At 43.1% G+C, this 18942-nt stretch overlaps 1 protein-coding gene across 7 annotated transcripts in view; it reads left to right on the forward strand.

Moving 5' to 3' along the window:
- ARHGEF9 (Cdc42 guanine nucleotide exchange factor 9) overlaps nucleotides 1-18942 on the forward strand; it is a 419582-nt gene that overhangs the window by 25526 nt on the left and 375114 nt on the right. For 4 of the 7 annotated variants that reach the window (XM_075940848.1, XM_075940845.1, XM_075940849.1 and 1 more), the window contains exon 1: nucleotides 14326-14464. The exons of 1 other annotated variant lie outside the window; for it this stretch is intronic. Coding sequence is in view for 1 of the 6 variants with exons in the window: in XM_075940851.1 (XP_075796966.1) it covers nucleotides 14003-14464 (462 nt within the window). In the remaining 5 variants the exon portion in view is untranslated. Of the gene's footprint in view, nucleotides 1-13688; nucleotides 14465-16265; nucleotides 16417-18942 lie in introns of those variants that run through there. 2 more of the 7 variants (XM_075940851.1, XM_075940847.1) reach the window with 2 other exon arrangements.

An 18942-nucleotide genomic window follows, 5' to 3' on the forward strand; every position in this document is an offset into this window, starting at 1 on the left:
GCCTTCCACAGCCTGGAGAAGGAGGGCACTTTCCTGGTCCAGGGTGGAGATCATGGACCTTATTCAGATCTGGTGGGGAAGCCCCCAACATCCATCATCTCCGCACTAGACAGAGGAACTCGGCTGTCTATGGCAGGATACCTGCCAAAGGCAAGGCCACATGCAAATCCAGGAGCAAGGTCACATGAAAATCAAGTTGGTCCAGTGAGATTCCCAACCCTGAGCCCTGAGCTTCCCCTCCTTCTTCTTCCCCCTTTCAGCTTCCTCCTCCCAGGTTTCCCCCTCCCCTCTCCCACCCTCTCTCTTCCCCTCTCCCGCCTCTTTTCCCCAGTCTCACAGAATCTCATTTCCCCCCTCCCAGTTTTGTTAAATAAAGAGAGTTTGTGTTCATGAAAATATGGGTATGTCTACACTCGCGGCCCTTATTCCTGAAAATAATCAGTATAGCAGCATTCCACAAAATGGGTTTTCTTGCACAAGAAGGGGCAGTGTAGACAGCTCCTTCTGGCTCAAGAGCCTCTTCTGCAAAAATAGCAGCTCATTAGGTATGCAAATGAGGCTCAGCGATAGTCCATGCTGAGCCTCATTTGCATATTTCTTTTGCAAGAAGCCATGAGAGTAGACATAGCCTAAGTATATTTTATTTTACAGCAGGAGGGGGGTATTAGGGAGGGGTAAATGGAAGGACGTGAGGGAGGAATGAGGCACAAGTCCCCCAGTGGGGCAAACCAGGGAGGCTCTTAGTGCTCCTCAGGGTGGAAGCTCTCCTGCAGGGCCTCCTGGATACTGACAGCCCACTGATGGACCTCCCGGATGGCAGCCTGCAGAAAGTGCAGCCAGGCTTGCAGCAACATGTCCAAGAGAAGCACCGGAGTGCCCAGGGGCAGCTCTGGCTTCATGTTGCAGAGTGCTGTGATGTCCCGAGTGAGGGCAATCAGAGCACGCAGAGACAAACTGCTTTGCTATCCCTCATCGAGGAAGGCAAGCGAGCAGGAACACCTGAGAACCAGCTGTCCGGGGGGGGGGGGGGGGGCGGTCCTTTTAAGCACAGGCCTCAGATAGCCTCAGGCAGCAGCCACACAAGTAACTCCTGACCTAATGCCCTGCCGGACTTGGTTCTGGCCAGCCTTAAATGCGATTCAGTGTCCACTCAGTGTGGATGCGCTATTCTGAAATAGCAAAAAGCTATTTCGAAATGCATTTTATGTGTAGATGCGTTATTTCAAAATAAGCTATTTCGAAATAACTATTTCAAAATTAGATATTTCAAAATAACTCTGTAGTGCAGACATACCCTACCCTAAATGAAATAATTTGCACTTGTCTGTATTGAATTTGGTCTTGTTGATTTCAGACTAGTTCTCTAATTTATTCACATTGTTTTGAGTTGTAATCCTGTGCTCCAAAGTACTAGCCACCCCTCCAAGTGTCATCTGCAAATTTTATAAGTATACTCTCTACTCAATACAAACGATTAATGAAAATATGGAATAGTACCAGACCTAGAACAGACCCCTGCTGGGCCACCCTTGATTCCTCCTTGTAATTTGATAGCAAACCATTGATAACTACTATAACTACAGTATTTCAGGTAGTTGTATACCCCCCCTTCTATTAATTTCATCTAGATTATATTTTCCTCATTTGTTTATGAGAATATCATGTGGGACTGTGTCAAAAGCCTAAATCAAGGTAAATCACATCAAGTGCGTCCTGCCTGTATCCACTAGGCCAATATCTGTAAAAGAAGGACATTAAGTTTATTTGGCAGGATTAACCATTCCGTGTTGACTGTTGCTTATTACCATATGCTAGATACGTTGCGTTCAAATGTATTGTTTAATAAATTATCTCAGGATCTTTCTATGTATCCAACTTACTTAGGCTGACTGGTCTGTAATTCCCATGGACCTCATTTTCCTATTAAGATAGATTCTACATTTTCCTTTCTTCAATCAGGAGGCACCTCACCTGTCCTCCAGGAGTTCTGTATCAGAGGCAGCAAGAGGAGGAAAGGTGAGAGTTGGTTCCCCTTGTGGAATGGCTCCCACCTATCACTCTGGGCTGTTGCCTCTGATATACTGGCTGCCAGTCCCGCCCCCGGGGACCATTGAATAATTGTGTGACCGATAACATTTGACTCAGTTACATGATTATTAAATTACATGAGATCTAACATCCCTAGAAGGGATGGGGCCTGGTGTCTCAGGCCCCAGTTCTCCCTAGGGACAGCCCTGCCTGAAGGTAATCTGTAATAGTTCTTCAACTTGTTCCTTAAATATCCTATTATGAATTTCATCAAGCTCTTCCATCTACCTCTATCTTATCTAATTATTCTTTAACCTGTTTTTCCCTATGGTGGCTTTTGTTCTTTCCCCCTTGTTACTATTAATTGTTGTAAGTAGCTAGTCTTTTGTGAAGACTGAAGCAAAATATGTATTAAAAACCTCAGTTGTCTTATTAGCTTTCCTTCCTCATCAACCAGTGGACCTACACTTGCTCTGATCATTCTCTTGCTCCTAATGTATTTATAGATCCTCTTTTTATTGTCATTTGAATGGATGAAAGCAATATCTTTCAAGGGGAGCACACAAGTATGTCTCCTTTGCACAGGCTATACCTACTCTGAGAGCACAATGGCTACTGTCTGCTATACAGAGATAAATCTTTGAAGTGAGTAGACCATCCAGAAGACAAACCAGAAGAGTTTGAAGGTTTATTGAATAATAGTTTATTATTATTTGTGTTGTCATAGCATCTAGACACCCCCGCAATGGGTTAAGACCCTATTGTGCTAGGTGCTGCACAAACACACACCAAAAAAAGTACTTGCCCCCAAAGAGCATAATATTTAAGTTAGGTGCACAGCTCTAATTGAAAGTCAATGGATGTTGGGAGCCCACTTCATCTGAAAATAATTGTACCAAAAGTAATAACAATGATGGATGAGGTCACTGAAACAGATACTCTTGTTGGAGCAATGCTCACTGGTGAAAGGAGTGTCTAGAGGGGAGGGGTAAGGGGAGGGGTAAGGAAGGAGTCAGGAGGAGAAGGGAGGACAATAGAAAGATGGCAAAGCTGTTAGACTGGGGTGAGTTTGCTTGCCAACAGGATTCTTTATAAGACTCTTGCATGCTTGTCAACTTGGTGAAAATGCAATATGCAAAAAGATGCTGGGACTGAGACAGGATTAACATTTTTGGCATTCTGGGTGGGGGAAAAGCACACCTTTATTTTTTGAGATTTAGAAATGGCTTCAAATTCAGCTCCTAGATCTGAATCCTTTTAATGGTCCCCAGCCTACTTGGGTCCCTCTGTGTACCCCATACAAATAAAGGCAAAGAGCCTTCCTTGGCTAGGCATAGCAGCTTCTGCACTGCTATTGGTCAATCCTTCATATATATAGACAGAGCTTGCCAAGCGGCAGCGAGCTCTGCTCGCCAGCCGCGTGGTTCTGCGCTCTGCACATGTGCAGATCGTTCTGCGCCGGCTCTTCCGGGTTGTAATCTATTCGCCCGTGGCAAGTAGATTACATTATTTGTTGAGCCTTGTATATATGTATATTGTACTCATTACCAGGCAGCAGTAAGGCTGATGTAATTGCAGAAGCACAGACGCTCCTCTGATGCCTTAATCATACCAGAAAGCTTGTTTTGCTTTCCAAATACTGCTAACACCCTGATATTTTGTTCTTTTATTCGCTTTATTTTTTCTTCACTTCAGGGATATCAAATGAGTGGTGTTGGGACAGGCCCCTTAAAATTGTGCTATCTGCCTGGAAAAGAGTTGATGAAAAAAGGGATAAAAACATGACAAGAAAAACCAACCCCAAGTTGTTAAACACACCACCTACAGAATAAGGGGATGGAAGGAGGGCCTGGGCAGAGTACAAGAGCATGGGATAGACTACACTAGAAAAAAAGTCTGTTTTTAAATTAAAATGTATTATTTAAGTGATTTCAAGGAACAATTTAAAATGGCTCTTTGCACCTAGTGTGAATAGGGCAGGTTGTGTTAACTGGTCATGGTAACCTAAGCTCCACCCTCAGCCCCAAGGTAGCTGTAAGATTTGCAAAGATTTCAGAGCATGACACTGGTAGTGGGAGCTCTAGGAAATTCATGTGCAGTACTTTGAAATCATTAAATTTCACCTAAGCTCTCCTCAGAGCCACTGGGAACTGCCAATTCGTCAAGCGTTTGAGGCAACGCAGTATATTGGCCCCAGTTTCACTTGAAAATGGACTGGAGTTCATCCAAAATGGAGCTCAAGGTTATACAAAAGGTTTGCTAATCTTCTGACAAATCTAAGAGGCGATTCAGGAGGAAGCTCATCTGGTTTTGCAGTATATTTTCCCTATGAGACCCATAATCCTCTGTCTGAGAAGAGTAATTGCTGGAATTAATAATAGGGGAACTGACCATTCGTTTTGTAATTTCGTTCTCTATGGGGCACTGGAAATAAGTGTCAGGAAATTTGCACACTATAATATGGGTTTAGGGTCTCTACTGATTTTGTTGTTGTTATTGATCGCCTAAGTTTTCCAACAATTTTATACTTCCATTAAAGTGTTAGAAAGTTTCCATTCCTTCTGATTCTAAAGAAAACGGTGGAGTGCTGTAATCCTGAGCCTGCAAACAGCATATACTTAAACAGCTGCCACATCCCCTTCAGAGGTGAGTATATTTCAATGATGGATAAAGAGAGAGATAATTTATATGGAAAGGGACTGATTCTACAATGCATAACTGTGCCTTGCAGTTGTAATAGTTCCATTAGATTGTAGATTCATGAGGCCTGATCTTGCAAATCTTATTTACATGTAAATGAGTCAACTCCTGAGTGGAGCCTTCTCATCTTAATAAGGATTGACTCTAAAGGATGCAGTCCTGCTTGCCTTAATCACTTCAAGAACTGGGATTGGAAAAGGGAACATAGTTTGTGAAGTATTAGGGATAAAAGTCACAACATTAGAGACTGATCCTGAAAACACTTACTCACCTGAGCAGTCTTACTGACTTCCATGGGACCACTTGTACATAAGGGTTACTCACAGAAATAAGGATTTGGACTAAAATGTATTTACATAATCAGCATTCTCAAGCAGCTCCCACACTGTGGTATGGGAGAGACTACAGTTATTTCCTGTTCAAACTTTAGGGAAACTTGGATACCACTGAAAGATAGCTTTGATAAATGGACATGAATGATCCTGTCTGCTCTGAAGTCCATAGAAAAATTTACAATGCCTTTAGTGGAAGTAGATCAAGACCTTTATTATTACCAATCATTTTGTTTATTAATAATCTTTTATAGGCCCAATCATATGAAAAGGTTTTAGCAGCTCTCTAAATACAGTCAAAAGGTTCTGTAACATTTTTGGAATACAACAGAAAAAGTTTGCAAGTTGTTTCTTGTTAGCTGCAACTGCAGGATTTTATCCTGTGAAATACTGGGACCCTTCAATTCCTAGTGAAGAATAGGGTTAGCTTAATCTGATGAAACTAAGAACTTGGGTGGGAGGTGGGGTGTCCTATTTAGGCAATGAACACTTACTTCATATAATTAACAATCTGGTCTGTGTTATACCAAAGGTCAGAGCAGGTGGTCAGAATATTTCTGTCTGGTAACAAGGTATAAAGCCAGATTCTCAGCTCATGTAAATTGTTTTAACTCCATTGAAGTCAATGAAGAGATATTGATTTACTTCAGCTGAGAATCTGGCCCTATAATGAATATATAAATTGTTCACCAACCATAGTTTATCTAATTCCAAACCACTGATATTAGTCATTGCCAATGATAGAAACATTGGGAACTCTATTGGCTATGTCTAGACTGGCCAGTTTTTTCCGGAAAATCAGCCGCTTTTCCGGAAAAACTTGCCAGCTGTCTACACTGGCTGCTTGAATTTCCGCAAAAGCACTGACTTCCTACTGGAAGAAATCAGTGCTTCTTGAGGAAATACTATTCTGCTCCCGTTCAGGCAAAAGTCCCTTTTGCGCAAAGCTTTTGCGCAAAAGGGCCAGTGTAGACAGCTCAGATTTGTTTTCCGCAAAAAAGCCCGATCGCGAAAATGGCGATCGGGGCTTTTTTGTGGAAAATTGCATCTAGATCAGCATGGACGCTTTTCTGCAAAAAGTTCTTTTGCAGAAAAGCATCCGTGCCAATCTAGACGCTCTGTTCCGAAAATGCTTTTAATGGAAAACTTTTCCGTTAAAAGCATTTCCGGAAAATCATGCCAATCTAGACGCAGCCTATTATGTAAAACCAGCCTAACATGAAACTAGTATCTAGGTGGTTGATGGACTGTAAGAATTGATATTCTAATAAGAAGTCCAGTGGACAATTGGCTTGTACTTGTATTCTTGTACTCTTTTTTGCTCAGTACCTCATGAGGGTATGTACATACCAGCGTTACCAATTAATGATTTTGTGTATGTGTGTGATATTTGGGTGTATTCTTAAAGTGCCAACTCCTGGAGTAAGTTGATTACTTCAAAATTACAACTTTGTGTAAAAAAACAAAAACAACCCCCAACCAGTATGAACACTTAGATTTGCAGAGCTAAAACAGAAGCCTGAAGACTTAAAAACCAGAAGGCAAACATAACAAAACATGAACATTTAACCTCTCATGATCTTTAAGTCTAACTCCTGATTGTTTTAATGGTTGGAGTTGGCAATAACACACACTACACACCCATACAAGCATACAGAATTGGTTCTATTAAGTATGTAATAGTATTTTCTATATATGGCTCAAAATTTAGATTTAGTAAAAACCAACTTTTACATGCCCAGTTGGAAATTATTCTGCTTCCATTGCAAATTTTAAAAACAAAATTCATTTGTTTATAAATTATAAGAAATGGTCCCCTGTAATGTTTGTACTGTAGTCCAGCCTTTAGAGTTTGTGCTACTGTATGAGGACCTAAAAGTGCAATTGACTAGAAATTGATCATACTCTTAAATCAAATCAAGTATTCTCATTCACCAATTTGTGAGAAACACAATGTATAAACTGTCCATCAAGTAAGTTAGAAGTTCTTTCAGATTTAATAATAATGATGCAAGGTATTGTTCACAATATAGGAAAGGAAAATTGCTTTTTATGAATATATAGTTTTTCACCAGACTATGTAACTTTTAAATGACCATGCAGAATGCATATGAGATTAAAGCTAAAGAGATCTCTGGAGAAAGATGTTGTCTTGCAAGAGGAGAGCAAATTCCTCTCTTCCCTCATCACTGAGCAAGTTATCACAGATCATCTGCCTTTCTGTTGGGTCTATATAGTGACAAGTATGGAGAAATTGAATAAGGAAAAGTTATTTACTTGTTCCCATAACATAAGAACTAAAGGACACCAAATGAAATTGATAGGTAGCAGGTTTAAAACAAACAAAAGGAAGTATTTCTTCACACAGCACATAGTCAGCCTGTGGAACTCCTTGCTAGAGGATGTTGTGAAGATCAGGAGTTTAACAGGATTTAAAAAAACTAAATTCACGGAGGGTAGGTCTATCAATATTTATTAGCCAGGATGGGCAGGAATGGTGTCCCTAGCCTCTGTTTGTGAGACAGAAAATGGGTGACGGGAAGTATCACTTGATGATTACCTGTCCTGTTCAGTCCCCCGGGACATCTAGCATTGGCCACTGTTAGAAGACAGGATACTGGGCAGGACGGACCTTTGGTCTGACCCAGTAAAGCCGTTCTTATGACCATACGGAAGTTCTTTATGAACATGGAAAATCCTGTTGCTCTCAGGGTCTTCTCTCATTTAGCCAAGATAACAAAAGCTTTGTTATTTGATACTCTGTTAACCAGAAAACTTTGTTAACCAGCATTGCCCCCAGCCACAATACTGCTGCATTTTCAAGCATGCACACCCAACTCCCACCTACCCATCCACCTGTTGCAGGGTTTCTGACAGCTGACACTGCTGGCTGATGACATTAGCAGGTGCCTCCTTAACCCTTAGCCTGCCTAGAACTGCCAGGAACTGAATCTGTCATAGGGGGTGGGAGCAGGGCAATATGCTTTGTTAACTGGCACATTGAATTAACCAGCAACCCCCATTCCCTATCAGTGCGGAATAACAAAGCTTTCACTGTACTACATTTGAAGACACAAAGGCTACGTCTACATTGGCATGATCTTGTGCAAATACTCTTTAACACAAGAGTTCTTGCGTTAAAGTATTTGCACAAGAGAGCGTCTACACTGGCATGTGCCTTTGCTCAAGAGATGTGCTTTTGCTCAAGAGCATCCATGACAGTGTAGACGCTCTCTTGCACAAGAAAGCTCTGATGGCCATTTTAGCCTTCGGGCTTTCTTGAGGAAGAAATTCATGTTGCCTGTCTACACTGGCCTTTTGCGCAAGAACAGTTGCTCAAGAGGGCTTATTCCTGAGCGGGAGCATCATAGTTCTTGCGCAAGAAGCACTGATTTCACACATTAAAACGTCAGTGTTCTTGCGCAAGAACTCCCCACCAGTGTAGACAGGCAGCATGTTTTTGCGCAAAAGCGGCCGCTTTGGCGCAAGATTGCACCAATGTAGACACGGCCAAAGTGGAAAAATGTATTTTCTTCCTTGTCTGATTTAGCAGTGAGATATTAGACAAAATCCAACTTGCATTACTCACTCAAGTCAATCTATTATTTTTAAGGGAGGCCAGTGGTCCAGGGTTTAAAGCAGAGGACTGAGCCTCTGGGTTCTGTTCCCACCTCTTTCTGGGTGACTTTGGGCAGGTCACTTCAGCTGTCTGTGACTCAATTTCCCTTCCTGTAAAATGGGACTCATGGTGCCTCCTTTCTTAAAGCGTTTTGAGATCTACTGACAAAAAAGGAGAGGAATTATCAGTAAATGACATTGCATCTAACTCATACCAGGGAAACTGAGAGGCATTTGACTCTATATTTACTCTGTAGCATTGATTTCTGTGGTGGGGTCACTGGGACAGCGTGAAAACTGGTGTGGAAAGAGACTGCACATAATTTAAAATGGTGATTTGTTTTTTGTTGAAATGAAACACTGACAATTTTAGAATGCTCAACAACCCTATAACCCCAGTGGATAATTCAGGGAAGAAAAAAAGATATCTTTAGATTTTCTGAGACCCTGCTTCTGCTTGCATTGCATGCAATGAACACTCTGCCATTGGCTTCAGTGGGAGCAGGACCTGGCCTCTGAGCCAGCTCATACTGCAAACCCTGGTGCATGTAAGTACCCTTACTGATTTTTTCCCTTATTAAATTCTATAGCACTTTCTGGTGAGGCCCTGAATCCTTGCATGTGTGTGCCAATGCAGGCTGAGCTCATTCAGTGTCATTTTGCTGAGGGTGCACCTTTTTGCAAGGCATTATTAAGCCCCAGGAGCCTTTCCAAACACCAGCAAAAGCAATCAGCCAGCCATGTGTATTGTTGTTGTACTAACTGGTGGGGAGATTTGGGGAGGAATCTTTCACCTTGGTGCACTCAGCTGTTTGCTGCTCCAGCTGTGTCTGAGGCAGCACTGAGGTGGGAAGGATTGGGACTCAGAACACCACCAGAGATTGCTTTGGCAAAGGGGAAAGCAGGAGCACCACCCCAGAATGAAGTGATATGAGGGCGTAGCTCCTGTGATTTGCAGCTGGCAGCACCAAAGCTAATGGGAAAAAACTGGGCCCCAGCCAATTCCGTGTAATGAGTTAGTGCTTCCAGAATGGGTCTGTATGATGAAAGGCATGATAATCCCTGCTGAAGTAAGGGGAATATTTTAAGCAGGCGATGGCTATAAAGCACTTTGAAGATGTTACGTGCTATGTGTTGTTATTATTATTTATTTATTCATGCCCCTGATTAAAGAAGGTGCTTAAGAATGTGCAGAAGTCCTATTGATTTCAGTGGCTGAATTGGGGAGCGGGTCAGAGAGAGTAAGTGCTAGGCCAGTTTTATGTTGCAGCAGAAGGACTGAAAGACATTGGACAGAGCTATAGAGGGAAGGCCAGGAGTAGAAGAGTTTGAGGTAATGCCAGGCAGCAGTGAAGGGGCCATAGATCAGGAGTGTGATTCCTTGGCAGACCCGTGCTGATGGAGGATGTGTGGAAGGTGTAACAGGGTTGCTGCAGATCCTAACTGAGGTGAAATGCCGGAGCATTTAATTCTTTAGAATGGGAACAGAAGGTTTACTGCAAGTCAAGCTTGAAGTGCATGTAAGGAAGATGCTACAGCACCTGCCATGCCATGTCCCCATTGCCATCAGTTATTCCCATTCATTTGTTCATCCATTTCCTCCATAATGAATATAGATAAATGGTCTGGCATCTAATTCTGAAAACACCTTTCAGCCCTCTGAATTTTTGACTGTACACACCATTTCAAACACTGATCTCCTTTTCTGGGACTATCTCCTGCTCTCCTAAATGTTGATGTTTTGGGGGTTAGAAAGTTAAATAGCAAAGTTTCATGAACACTGTTATGGATCGCCATGCTAATGAATGGTAATGTCCTCAGGGCAGTCAAGCCATACAAGAATGGTATTTCTTGTAATAAATATTGAAGGAAGACTGGAGGGCTATGTCTACACTGGCATGATTTTCCGAAAATGCTTTTAATGGAAAAGTTTTCCGTTAAAAGCATTTTCGGAAAAATTACGTCTAGATTGGCAGGATGCTTTTCCGCAAAAGCACTTTTTGTGGAAAAGCGTCCGTGGCCAATCTAGACGCGGTTTTCCACAAAAAAGCCCTGATCGCCATTTTCGCGATCAGGGCTTTTTTGCGGAAAACGGTACTATGCTGTCTACACTGGCCCTTTTGCGCAAAAGTCTTTCGAAAAAAGACGGGAGCAGCATAGTATTTCTGGAAAAGCACTGATGATTTTACAGGAGATCGTCAGTGCTTTTCCGGAAATTCAAGCGGCCAGTGTAGACAGCTGGCAAGTTTTTCCGCTAAATCAGATGATTTTGCAGAAAAACTTTCCAGTCTAGACACAGCCGAGATGTATAGATGGATAAGCACTTGTAGCACATATGGCTAAATTTTGGCTCCGAAAAATCCTTCATATACTGGGGATGGTGATGATGTAAAAGGTCAGGATTGGGCCCAAGCACTGCATAGGCAACATATAGCACATTTAAAATGCAAAGCATGGAGAAAAAAAATAAAGCAGAATAGAAAATTCAAAAGATTTTATCACCGTATGGAGTAATTAAGGACATACTCAGAATTGTATCTAATCCTGATTATCTTATTAATTACTTACACATTTTATTTCTGTGGCACCCACCTGCCTCTCCTGTGAACCACATTAGTAATATAAATGTAAATGACTATTACATGAAACAAAGAAGCAGCAAACAACAACTAACTCTTGCCTAAATTATGCTTCCCTCCCATTATTATTATTATTTTGGAATTACAAAACCTTGGAGATGTTTTTTGAAATAGAAATTCTATTATTTCTGTGTTTTCCCATCAAATTACACACACTCCAACATGATTATAGATAAAAGCAGCATGTGAAAACCATTCTTCTTTTCAGATGCAATCCACACTCTATCCTTGCTGTGGGCAAAATATTTATTTTGGCAAAAAATATATTGTCTGATAGGGAGATAATAGAAGAGGCAGCATGGTCAGTAAGGCTGCGTCTATACTGGCATGATTTTTGCGGAAATACTTTTAACGGAAAAGTTTTTCCATTAAACGTATTTCCGCAAAAGCGCGTCTAGATTGGCACGGATGCTTTTGCGCAAAAAGTGCTTTTGCGCAAAAGCATCCGTGGCCAGTCTAGACGCGATTTTGCGCAAGAAAACCCTGATCGCCATTTTAGTCATCGGGGCTTTTTTGCACAAAACAGTTCTTCCCTGTCTACACTGGCCTCTTGGGCAAGTATTCTTGTGCAAGAGGGCTTTTTCCCGAGCGGGAGCGTGAAAGTATTTGCGCAAGAAGCACTGATTTTGTACATTACAAAGTCAGTGTTCTTGCGCAAATTCAAGCGGCCAGTGTAGACAGCTGGCAAGTTTTTGTGCAAAAGCAAGTACTTTTGCGCAAAGTCTTGCCAGTCTAGATGCACCCTAAGAGATTGGTCTCAAATGAGACTTGTGATGAATATGGATGTAACATGTAGTTATTTACGTAATTAACCAATAAGCCTGTATCAAGGCTCAAGGGGGAATCAGAGGGAAGCCAGAAGCTGGTGCTTAGGGGGAGACAGCTTAAAAGCCGGCTTTCTGTGCATGCTGGCTCCTGCAGAGTCACCTCCCCTGCCCCTGCAGCATCCCACAGGGGCAGTAGTGGGGGAGGAAACTAGGACCTGGTGCTTGCGGGGAGGCAGCTTAAAAGTCAACTACCCACAAGCACCAGCTCCCTCAGAGCCACTTGCCTGTCTGAGAGATGCAGCAGCATAGGGTAAGGGGGAGGTCAGGTAGGAGCTGGTACATGTGGGAAGTGGCTTTCAAGCTAGCTCCCTGCATATATAGGCTCCCACGGAGCCACCTGCTCTCTGTGCTGTTGCCACTTTATCAGAGGCAGTAAGAGACAGGCAGGAGCAGGTGCTTGCATGGAGCTGGTTTAAAAGCTGGCTCCCTGCTAGCACTGGTCCCCACATGCTCACCTGTGTGTAAATGTGTAACTACTAAAAATCCAGCAGTTAAACATTTAAACAAATACATGTTAGTTAACATCCCTAGTGATAAGCTAGGTCAGAAATGGTATTCCTATCTTGCAATTTTTTTGTGATTTTAAAAACATTTTGCTAGCCTGAAGAAGGAAAACAGGTGGTATTAGTGAATAATATTTTTTTTAAAAAATATTTATTTTATTTCAGTTTTGAAATCTGGCTTTCCTTTACATAATTTTAGTCTACATTTATTAACATTTCAAAATGAAAATGCATGTTGATTCAAAAACCTGAAACTTTTCTTTGTGGAAAAGTTTAATCCAGGACATTTTAACAATTTTGAAACTTTTCTAGTTAGGAAAAACTCAAAATGTTGGATGAGTTGGTGAAAAATCAGAGCAGTCCCATTGATTTAATTGGGACTGCTTGCTCTGGGTAAGGTAAAGTGTGAGGCATTGTAATGTTGGTGTTAGTGGATGACATGCCACAGAAGTCAGTGGAAGTGTGCCTGGTTACGCCAGATCTGAATTTAGCTGCTGTAGGTTGTAGAATAGACTAGAGTGCTTTAAATTTATAGGGCTGGCAATGAGTTTGGTACCATTCACTGGATTTTTAGCTAAAACAATGAAGAAGCCCTTAGCATCTTAAAGGCTAACAGATTTATTTGGGCAAACCCCATTTCATCTGATGAATGATTCTTAGTTGTAATTCTTGTACTTCTGTACTGTCAAAGGAATGTTTACCAGTGTCCAAAGCTATGGGCTAGGAGTCAGGAGACCTGCATTTTATTCATGGCTTGGTTGCTGATTTATTGTAGATGAGTCATTTAATCTTTCCTTGACTCAGTTTCTCCATGTTTCAAATGGGGCTTAACCAGCCCAGCATTGTGAAATCCTTTGCTTTGGTTGGATCAGCGATGCTCTGAAGAGGCAAAGCAAATGATGGGTATCACCCTGCTCATTGCAAACAAAAGGGGTTGTATTGTGCTTTTTCCAGATAGAAAATCTTTTTAGAGAGAGAGGCTGGATGAAGATTTCTCCCCATTTCTTTTGATTGTTCTGGTCACAGTGAAAGATTGTGCAGTTTTCGAAAGTCACCAGGAAGAATGTGACCCTGAGCAGGACAATCATTCTCTTTGCCTAGTGGGATCAGGACTGGAGTGAAGAGAAACCCAAGTTGTTGGGAGACTCCCCCTTTCTTTCTCGACAGCAAGTTGCTGTTTTTCTCGGAGTTGAGTAATTAGCTCCACAGACTGCCCCGTGTCACATGTAGGAGCTTGGCTCCAAAAGTCTGCACGTCGGGGGAAGCCCCCAAAGTTTGTGCTGAGGCAGAAACACGCACAGCGGGCAAGAGACACGACTGGATCTTGACCTCTCAACACAAAGGCTCGCCGCTGAATGGTTTGTTCTTGCGGCGCCCTGGGTTGTCTTCAGCCGGAGCCACCGGGACCTCAGAGCCACACGCCCCTTTGCTGTCTCTTCTGCATCCTCAGCTGCCTCCAGCCCGGCCCAGGAGCCGCTGCTGGGGTTGTTGCCGGGAGACTTGCGAGCGCTCAGCTGAGAGGGGCTGGCAAACGCCAGCGCTGGGGGCGCTTCCTCGTCTGCGAGGGCGAAGCAACTTTCCCTGCGCTTCCCGACTTGGAGCCAGCTCCGGCCAGTGACCTTTGCGGGCTGCGGCCGGGCGCGGAGGGCAGGAAGGCCGGGGAGGGAGAGGAGGAAACCTGCAGGAGGCGGAGAGGCGGCGCTGGGCAGGAACCCGGGCGGGCGCTGCTGCGGCCGGAGGAGCAGGCGGGCGCCGGGCTCGGACCCGCGTGTTGGACCACAGCCCCGCGGGCCCTGCCGGGCGCTGCCCGCGCCAAGGTAATTCCCCCCCTCCCCTCCCGCGCGGGCCGGCCCGGGCCAAACGCGGAGCGGGACCGGCTCAGCCAACTTCTCCGCGCTCCCCAAACACCTTCCCCGACCCTGGTGTCGAGGGGAGACGAGCGGATCCCTCCCCACTTGCCTCCCCTCCCCTCTCCTGCCTGCAGCGGGCTCCGGATGGGGCCCACAAGCCAGCGCAGCCCACCCGCTGCGGGCCCGATCCAGCCCGGGGACTCCCGGGAGGCGCTGGGCACCCGGCTGGGCTTGGAAGCTGCCCGGAGCGGAGTCCGTGGCTGCTTGGAGTGCGGGGAGCGCAGAGGCAGGCAGGGGACGCGGGAGGATGCCAGCGCGGGCTGACTCTGAACTAGCCGCCTCCTCTTCCAGCGAGCCACGGTGGCTCGTCCCTTCCTCTCCGAGCGTGCCGCGTGCATGGGCCGAGCGGCTCCCTAGAAATCTGTGCAGGGAGATGCTCAACTCCCCTGCAAACGCCCACGCAGCAGGTGCTGAAAGCGCTCGGGTGGCGCTTCCAAAGTGCAGCCCCATCACAGGACAGCCACCCGCCTTCACGTGGTCCTGTCCCACAGCCTCGGCTTACCCCGGCAGCCTCTATCCCCGCTCGGAAATTGCCTGAGTCTGGGAAGGTTGCGGGAGTCAGATCCGTTTGCTGTGGCTGCCCACAGATATCGATCTAGCTCTGATGAGGAATTCTGTAATGCGAACGGAACCAGCCTGGCAAATGCTTTGGTTTACTCAGCACAGCCAACAGATTATACATGCTACATGAGGCCACTCTCTTGAGCAAATAACTGCAAGAGAAACAGATCTTTTGAAAAGTACACACTGTCTGGGCCTGAAAGTCAGATGGCATTTGAATTCCATTTCCAAACTGAGCAAAGCCAGAGAGGATTTGCAGCAAGCCATCGAGCATAAAGAAATCCTTTCATATTCAATATGGGGGAAAGTAATGAGTTTAAAGAAAAAAGAAACTTTCTGGACTGGGATAGATTCTGACCTCATTCTGCATTTACATTTGTATAACTCTACTAAGTTCCTAATTTAAATTGGCATAAATAACATTAGATCCCGAACTTATCATAGTCAAGAGGACTATTACCATTGGCTTCCATGAACTTTGGACCTTTTCTTGAGGTCTCAACTCTGCTGCCCTTTCTCATGTGAGTTGTCCCAATAAAACCAACAGGAAAACTTGTACAAGTCAGATTTACTCATGTGAGTAATGTTTACAAGATCAGACCGGTAGGTTCCTGTTAGACTGCTCAAATACTAGCCTTTGCTTATGCTGTAAGTTGTACCTTAACATTTATTAAGAGTCACAATTCAAAATATAACAATACAATAAAATACCCAGGGCACAACATTTAAAAAAAATTATGTCACTTAACATTTTCTCTTTGGCAATGACAGAGTGATATTTCCCCCAGATTTATTTACTACTTATTGCAAGAAAATCAGAAAGCTTCAATTTTTAAACAAGGCTGTGCTGATTACAGGCTATTAAAATCTGAATGCTTTGATATGGTGAACTAGGTCTAAACTTGCCGTAACTGTTTAAATTAAGTATTCATGGAATGTTGGTCACTCCCTCCATGCTATCTTGAGCAATTGGCTTTGGGGATATGGAGAGAATTAAAAAAGGGCTGAAGTTCTCTCCATGAAAATATCCTACCAGTGTTTGATTATGGAGTAGTCTGACTGGGGATGTTCTCAACGCCGGATTTCGGCAGTCCCTGCACACACCAGTAGCTGATTAAAATCTGTGGGTGGAATTGCTTGTAAGAGCAGGGTTTGGTCTGTAATCAGACAATGGACTGGATTTTGGCCAGGATGGAGCTTTTCTACTGTCTCCATCCTATCTCCTTATTGTAATAGGATGTGATACAAATCTAAATATTGTTCAACTCAATATGTGAATGTAGGCTGCTGAATGTCAGGTAAGTTTACCTTAGACCTGTACCTCTTTGAAATAGCTCTCTCTTTAGTTGAAGCCATGGACTAGAATATACTGTGAGGCGCAATTCTGGTAGAGCAATTAAGTCTCTGAGCAGAGAAGTCTCCCTGTCACACTTTTCCGGTTCTATCATGACATGAGACAATGGGCCAAATTCTTGTGCCTTAATTGACATTAGTGGAATATCATGGATATAACTGAAGAAAGAATCTGGCCTGCTGGCTTCTGTGTTTGTATACATTGTTGCTTTCTGAAGACCTAGCTTTATTACTTATTGCTAGCTGGGCTGAGGATGGCAGCTCTGTTGATTAGTGAGTTTGCATGCAGTGCACCCCTGGTGAGTGAATAGATTTTAAGAAATGTTGTTTTAGCCCATTTATTTTGGTTATTTTGCTCATATGACAGCCCTTTTTATTAGAAGAAAGACCTGGTGTGAAGTCCTCCAGCAAGAGTGACAATCTACTATTATTGTAGCATACACATTGTTTGTTTGAATTAAGGGGTTTCATACAGTCCAATGCAACAGTAGAATTCTCCCTTCTGGAATCCAGGGAGCAGATGGGGAAAAGCTGCCTCATATGTAAAGAGGAAGAAGCAGGTGCATGGGTTTTTTTTAAAAAAGTGTGCGCGCGTGTGCGCACGCAAACAAAGCACATAAAAAGATGGTATTGTCTAAGCATGAAAATTGTACAATGATGTATGAACATTTGAAAACATTGGGTGAAATTCCAGCCCCATTGAAGTCTGTAGGCATCTTGCCATTGACTTCAATGCAGCCAGCATCTCACACAGTGGCTGTGAAAACTGAAGCTGAACTTTTTCAACTTTATTACCATGGGGATTAACTGGCCTTGGTAGTATTGCATAGGCCATGTTATCCACCATCATGGACTGGGGAATATGTAGCTAAAAGCAGGGAGACTTACTATTTATCCAAGAAATAACCATTCTTTCTGGTTTGCATGCCTCTTTTTCATAAGTTTCTTTATCCTACATAGTGTTTTATCCTGTATGGTACAGGGCTGGTCAAAATGTTTTGAACATTTTTTATTTTTGATGGAAAAATGGATTTTTAGTCAAAGTCCCTTTTTTCCTCTGTCTCTAATCATTTTTAAAACTGATAAAACAAAGAAAAATAGAAAGAGGAGTAAAAGACAAGAAGAAGAAAATTAAAATAAATGAATGAAAAAATTGGGAGGAAGAAAATTTCACGGAAAAAATGTAAATATAACACAAGACGAGTTCACTTTGAAATGTGTGAAAGAAAAACAAACTGGAATTTTTTGCACAATTTTTTTAACCAGATCTAGCTCTGAGGGTCCTCAAACTCTTGGTGATTTCACTGGGATCGTTTAGTTCAGCAACTCCAAAACCTGGATCCGTAGTTCTTTTGATTAGATCAACTCTATCCTACTGTCCAAGTTCTCCTATTCAACTGTCTAATAATTACTTTTCCCAGGACTCTTTTTATAAGGTTTCTGTGCCATTGAGAAATTGATAGCATTCATTATTTGCTTTTTCCTAAGAGAAAGTGTGTATGTGGGTAGGATAATTGCATTTTAATTTTCTTTACCTTGTCGTAGAGTGGACCCAGAATATGACCTGGACATGGAACTCAATATTGCTGTTGGTTAGCCAGAAGCATGTTCGCTATAGCTGCCTGAGAACTAAACATTCTGCTTCCACAATGACTTCCCCCACTCCCCAGCTCCCTGCTAACTCGAGCTATGAGTGACCCATAGTGGCAGACTGCCAGCTGTATTTCAGTTTCTGACTTTTAGATTTCCTCTTAAGGGTTTGTCTTATATGTTAGGACTTTTGAAGTGAAAGATGAGCCCAGCAGATATATGGATCTGTGGGCATAGTAACAACATAGGCATTTGGAACCCGTCTTTTTAAAAATGTGGCTCTTGAATTCTTATTGCTGAATTACAGTCTGAAGAACAGAGGTTTATTTTTCTGCTTGTCATTGATGCTTTGGACACATTAAGGACCCTTAATTCTCTTTTAATTGACAGATTCTCTGCAGATTTGTTCTTTTACATTTTATGATCCATAAACTCGTTATTAATGCCAGAAGGTGACTTTTAACAAACATTGCAGAGCATGCCAGTGGCATGTGAAACAACTTTGTGGGTCTTGATGTGATAATTGATGTGCACTGATCCATATCTGAAACCCATCACAACTTCTCTGCAATGAGTGTTACTGTTTTCTGCTCAGAAAAGGCTTGCACATGTACAAGCTGAGTAATGTAACCTCTTGTCACTTTTTGTGTGGGGAACCCTCCTGCTCAAGACATTGTCCACAGAAGTTTTGTGATCAAAATGCGCTGCCTGCTGGCTACCACAGACTCCACTGCCATCCTCATCACTCTGTTGTTCCTCCTCTGACCATTGAAATGAAAGAGGAGTCAAGTGGCATTATTGACTTTTTTTTTTAATGATGCCCTTGAAAAAACATTTCCTAGATACCTGCTAGTGAATGATGGATTTGGCCTAGGTTTGGT

Source organism: Pelodiscus sinensis, chromosome 13 (assembly GCF_049634645.1).
Source record: "Pelodiscus sinensis isolate JC-2024 chromosome 13, ASM4963464v1, whole genome shotgun sequence".
In the NCBI taxonomy this organism is placed as follows: domain Eukaryota; kingdom Metazoa; phylum Chordata; order Testudines; family Trionychidae; genus Pelodiscus; species Pelodiscus sinensis.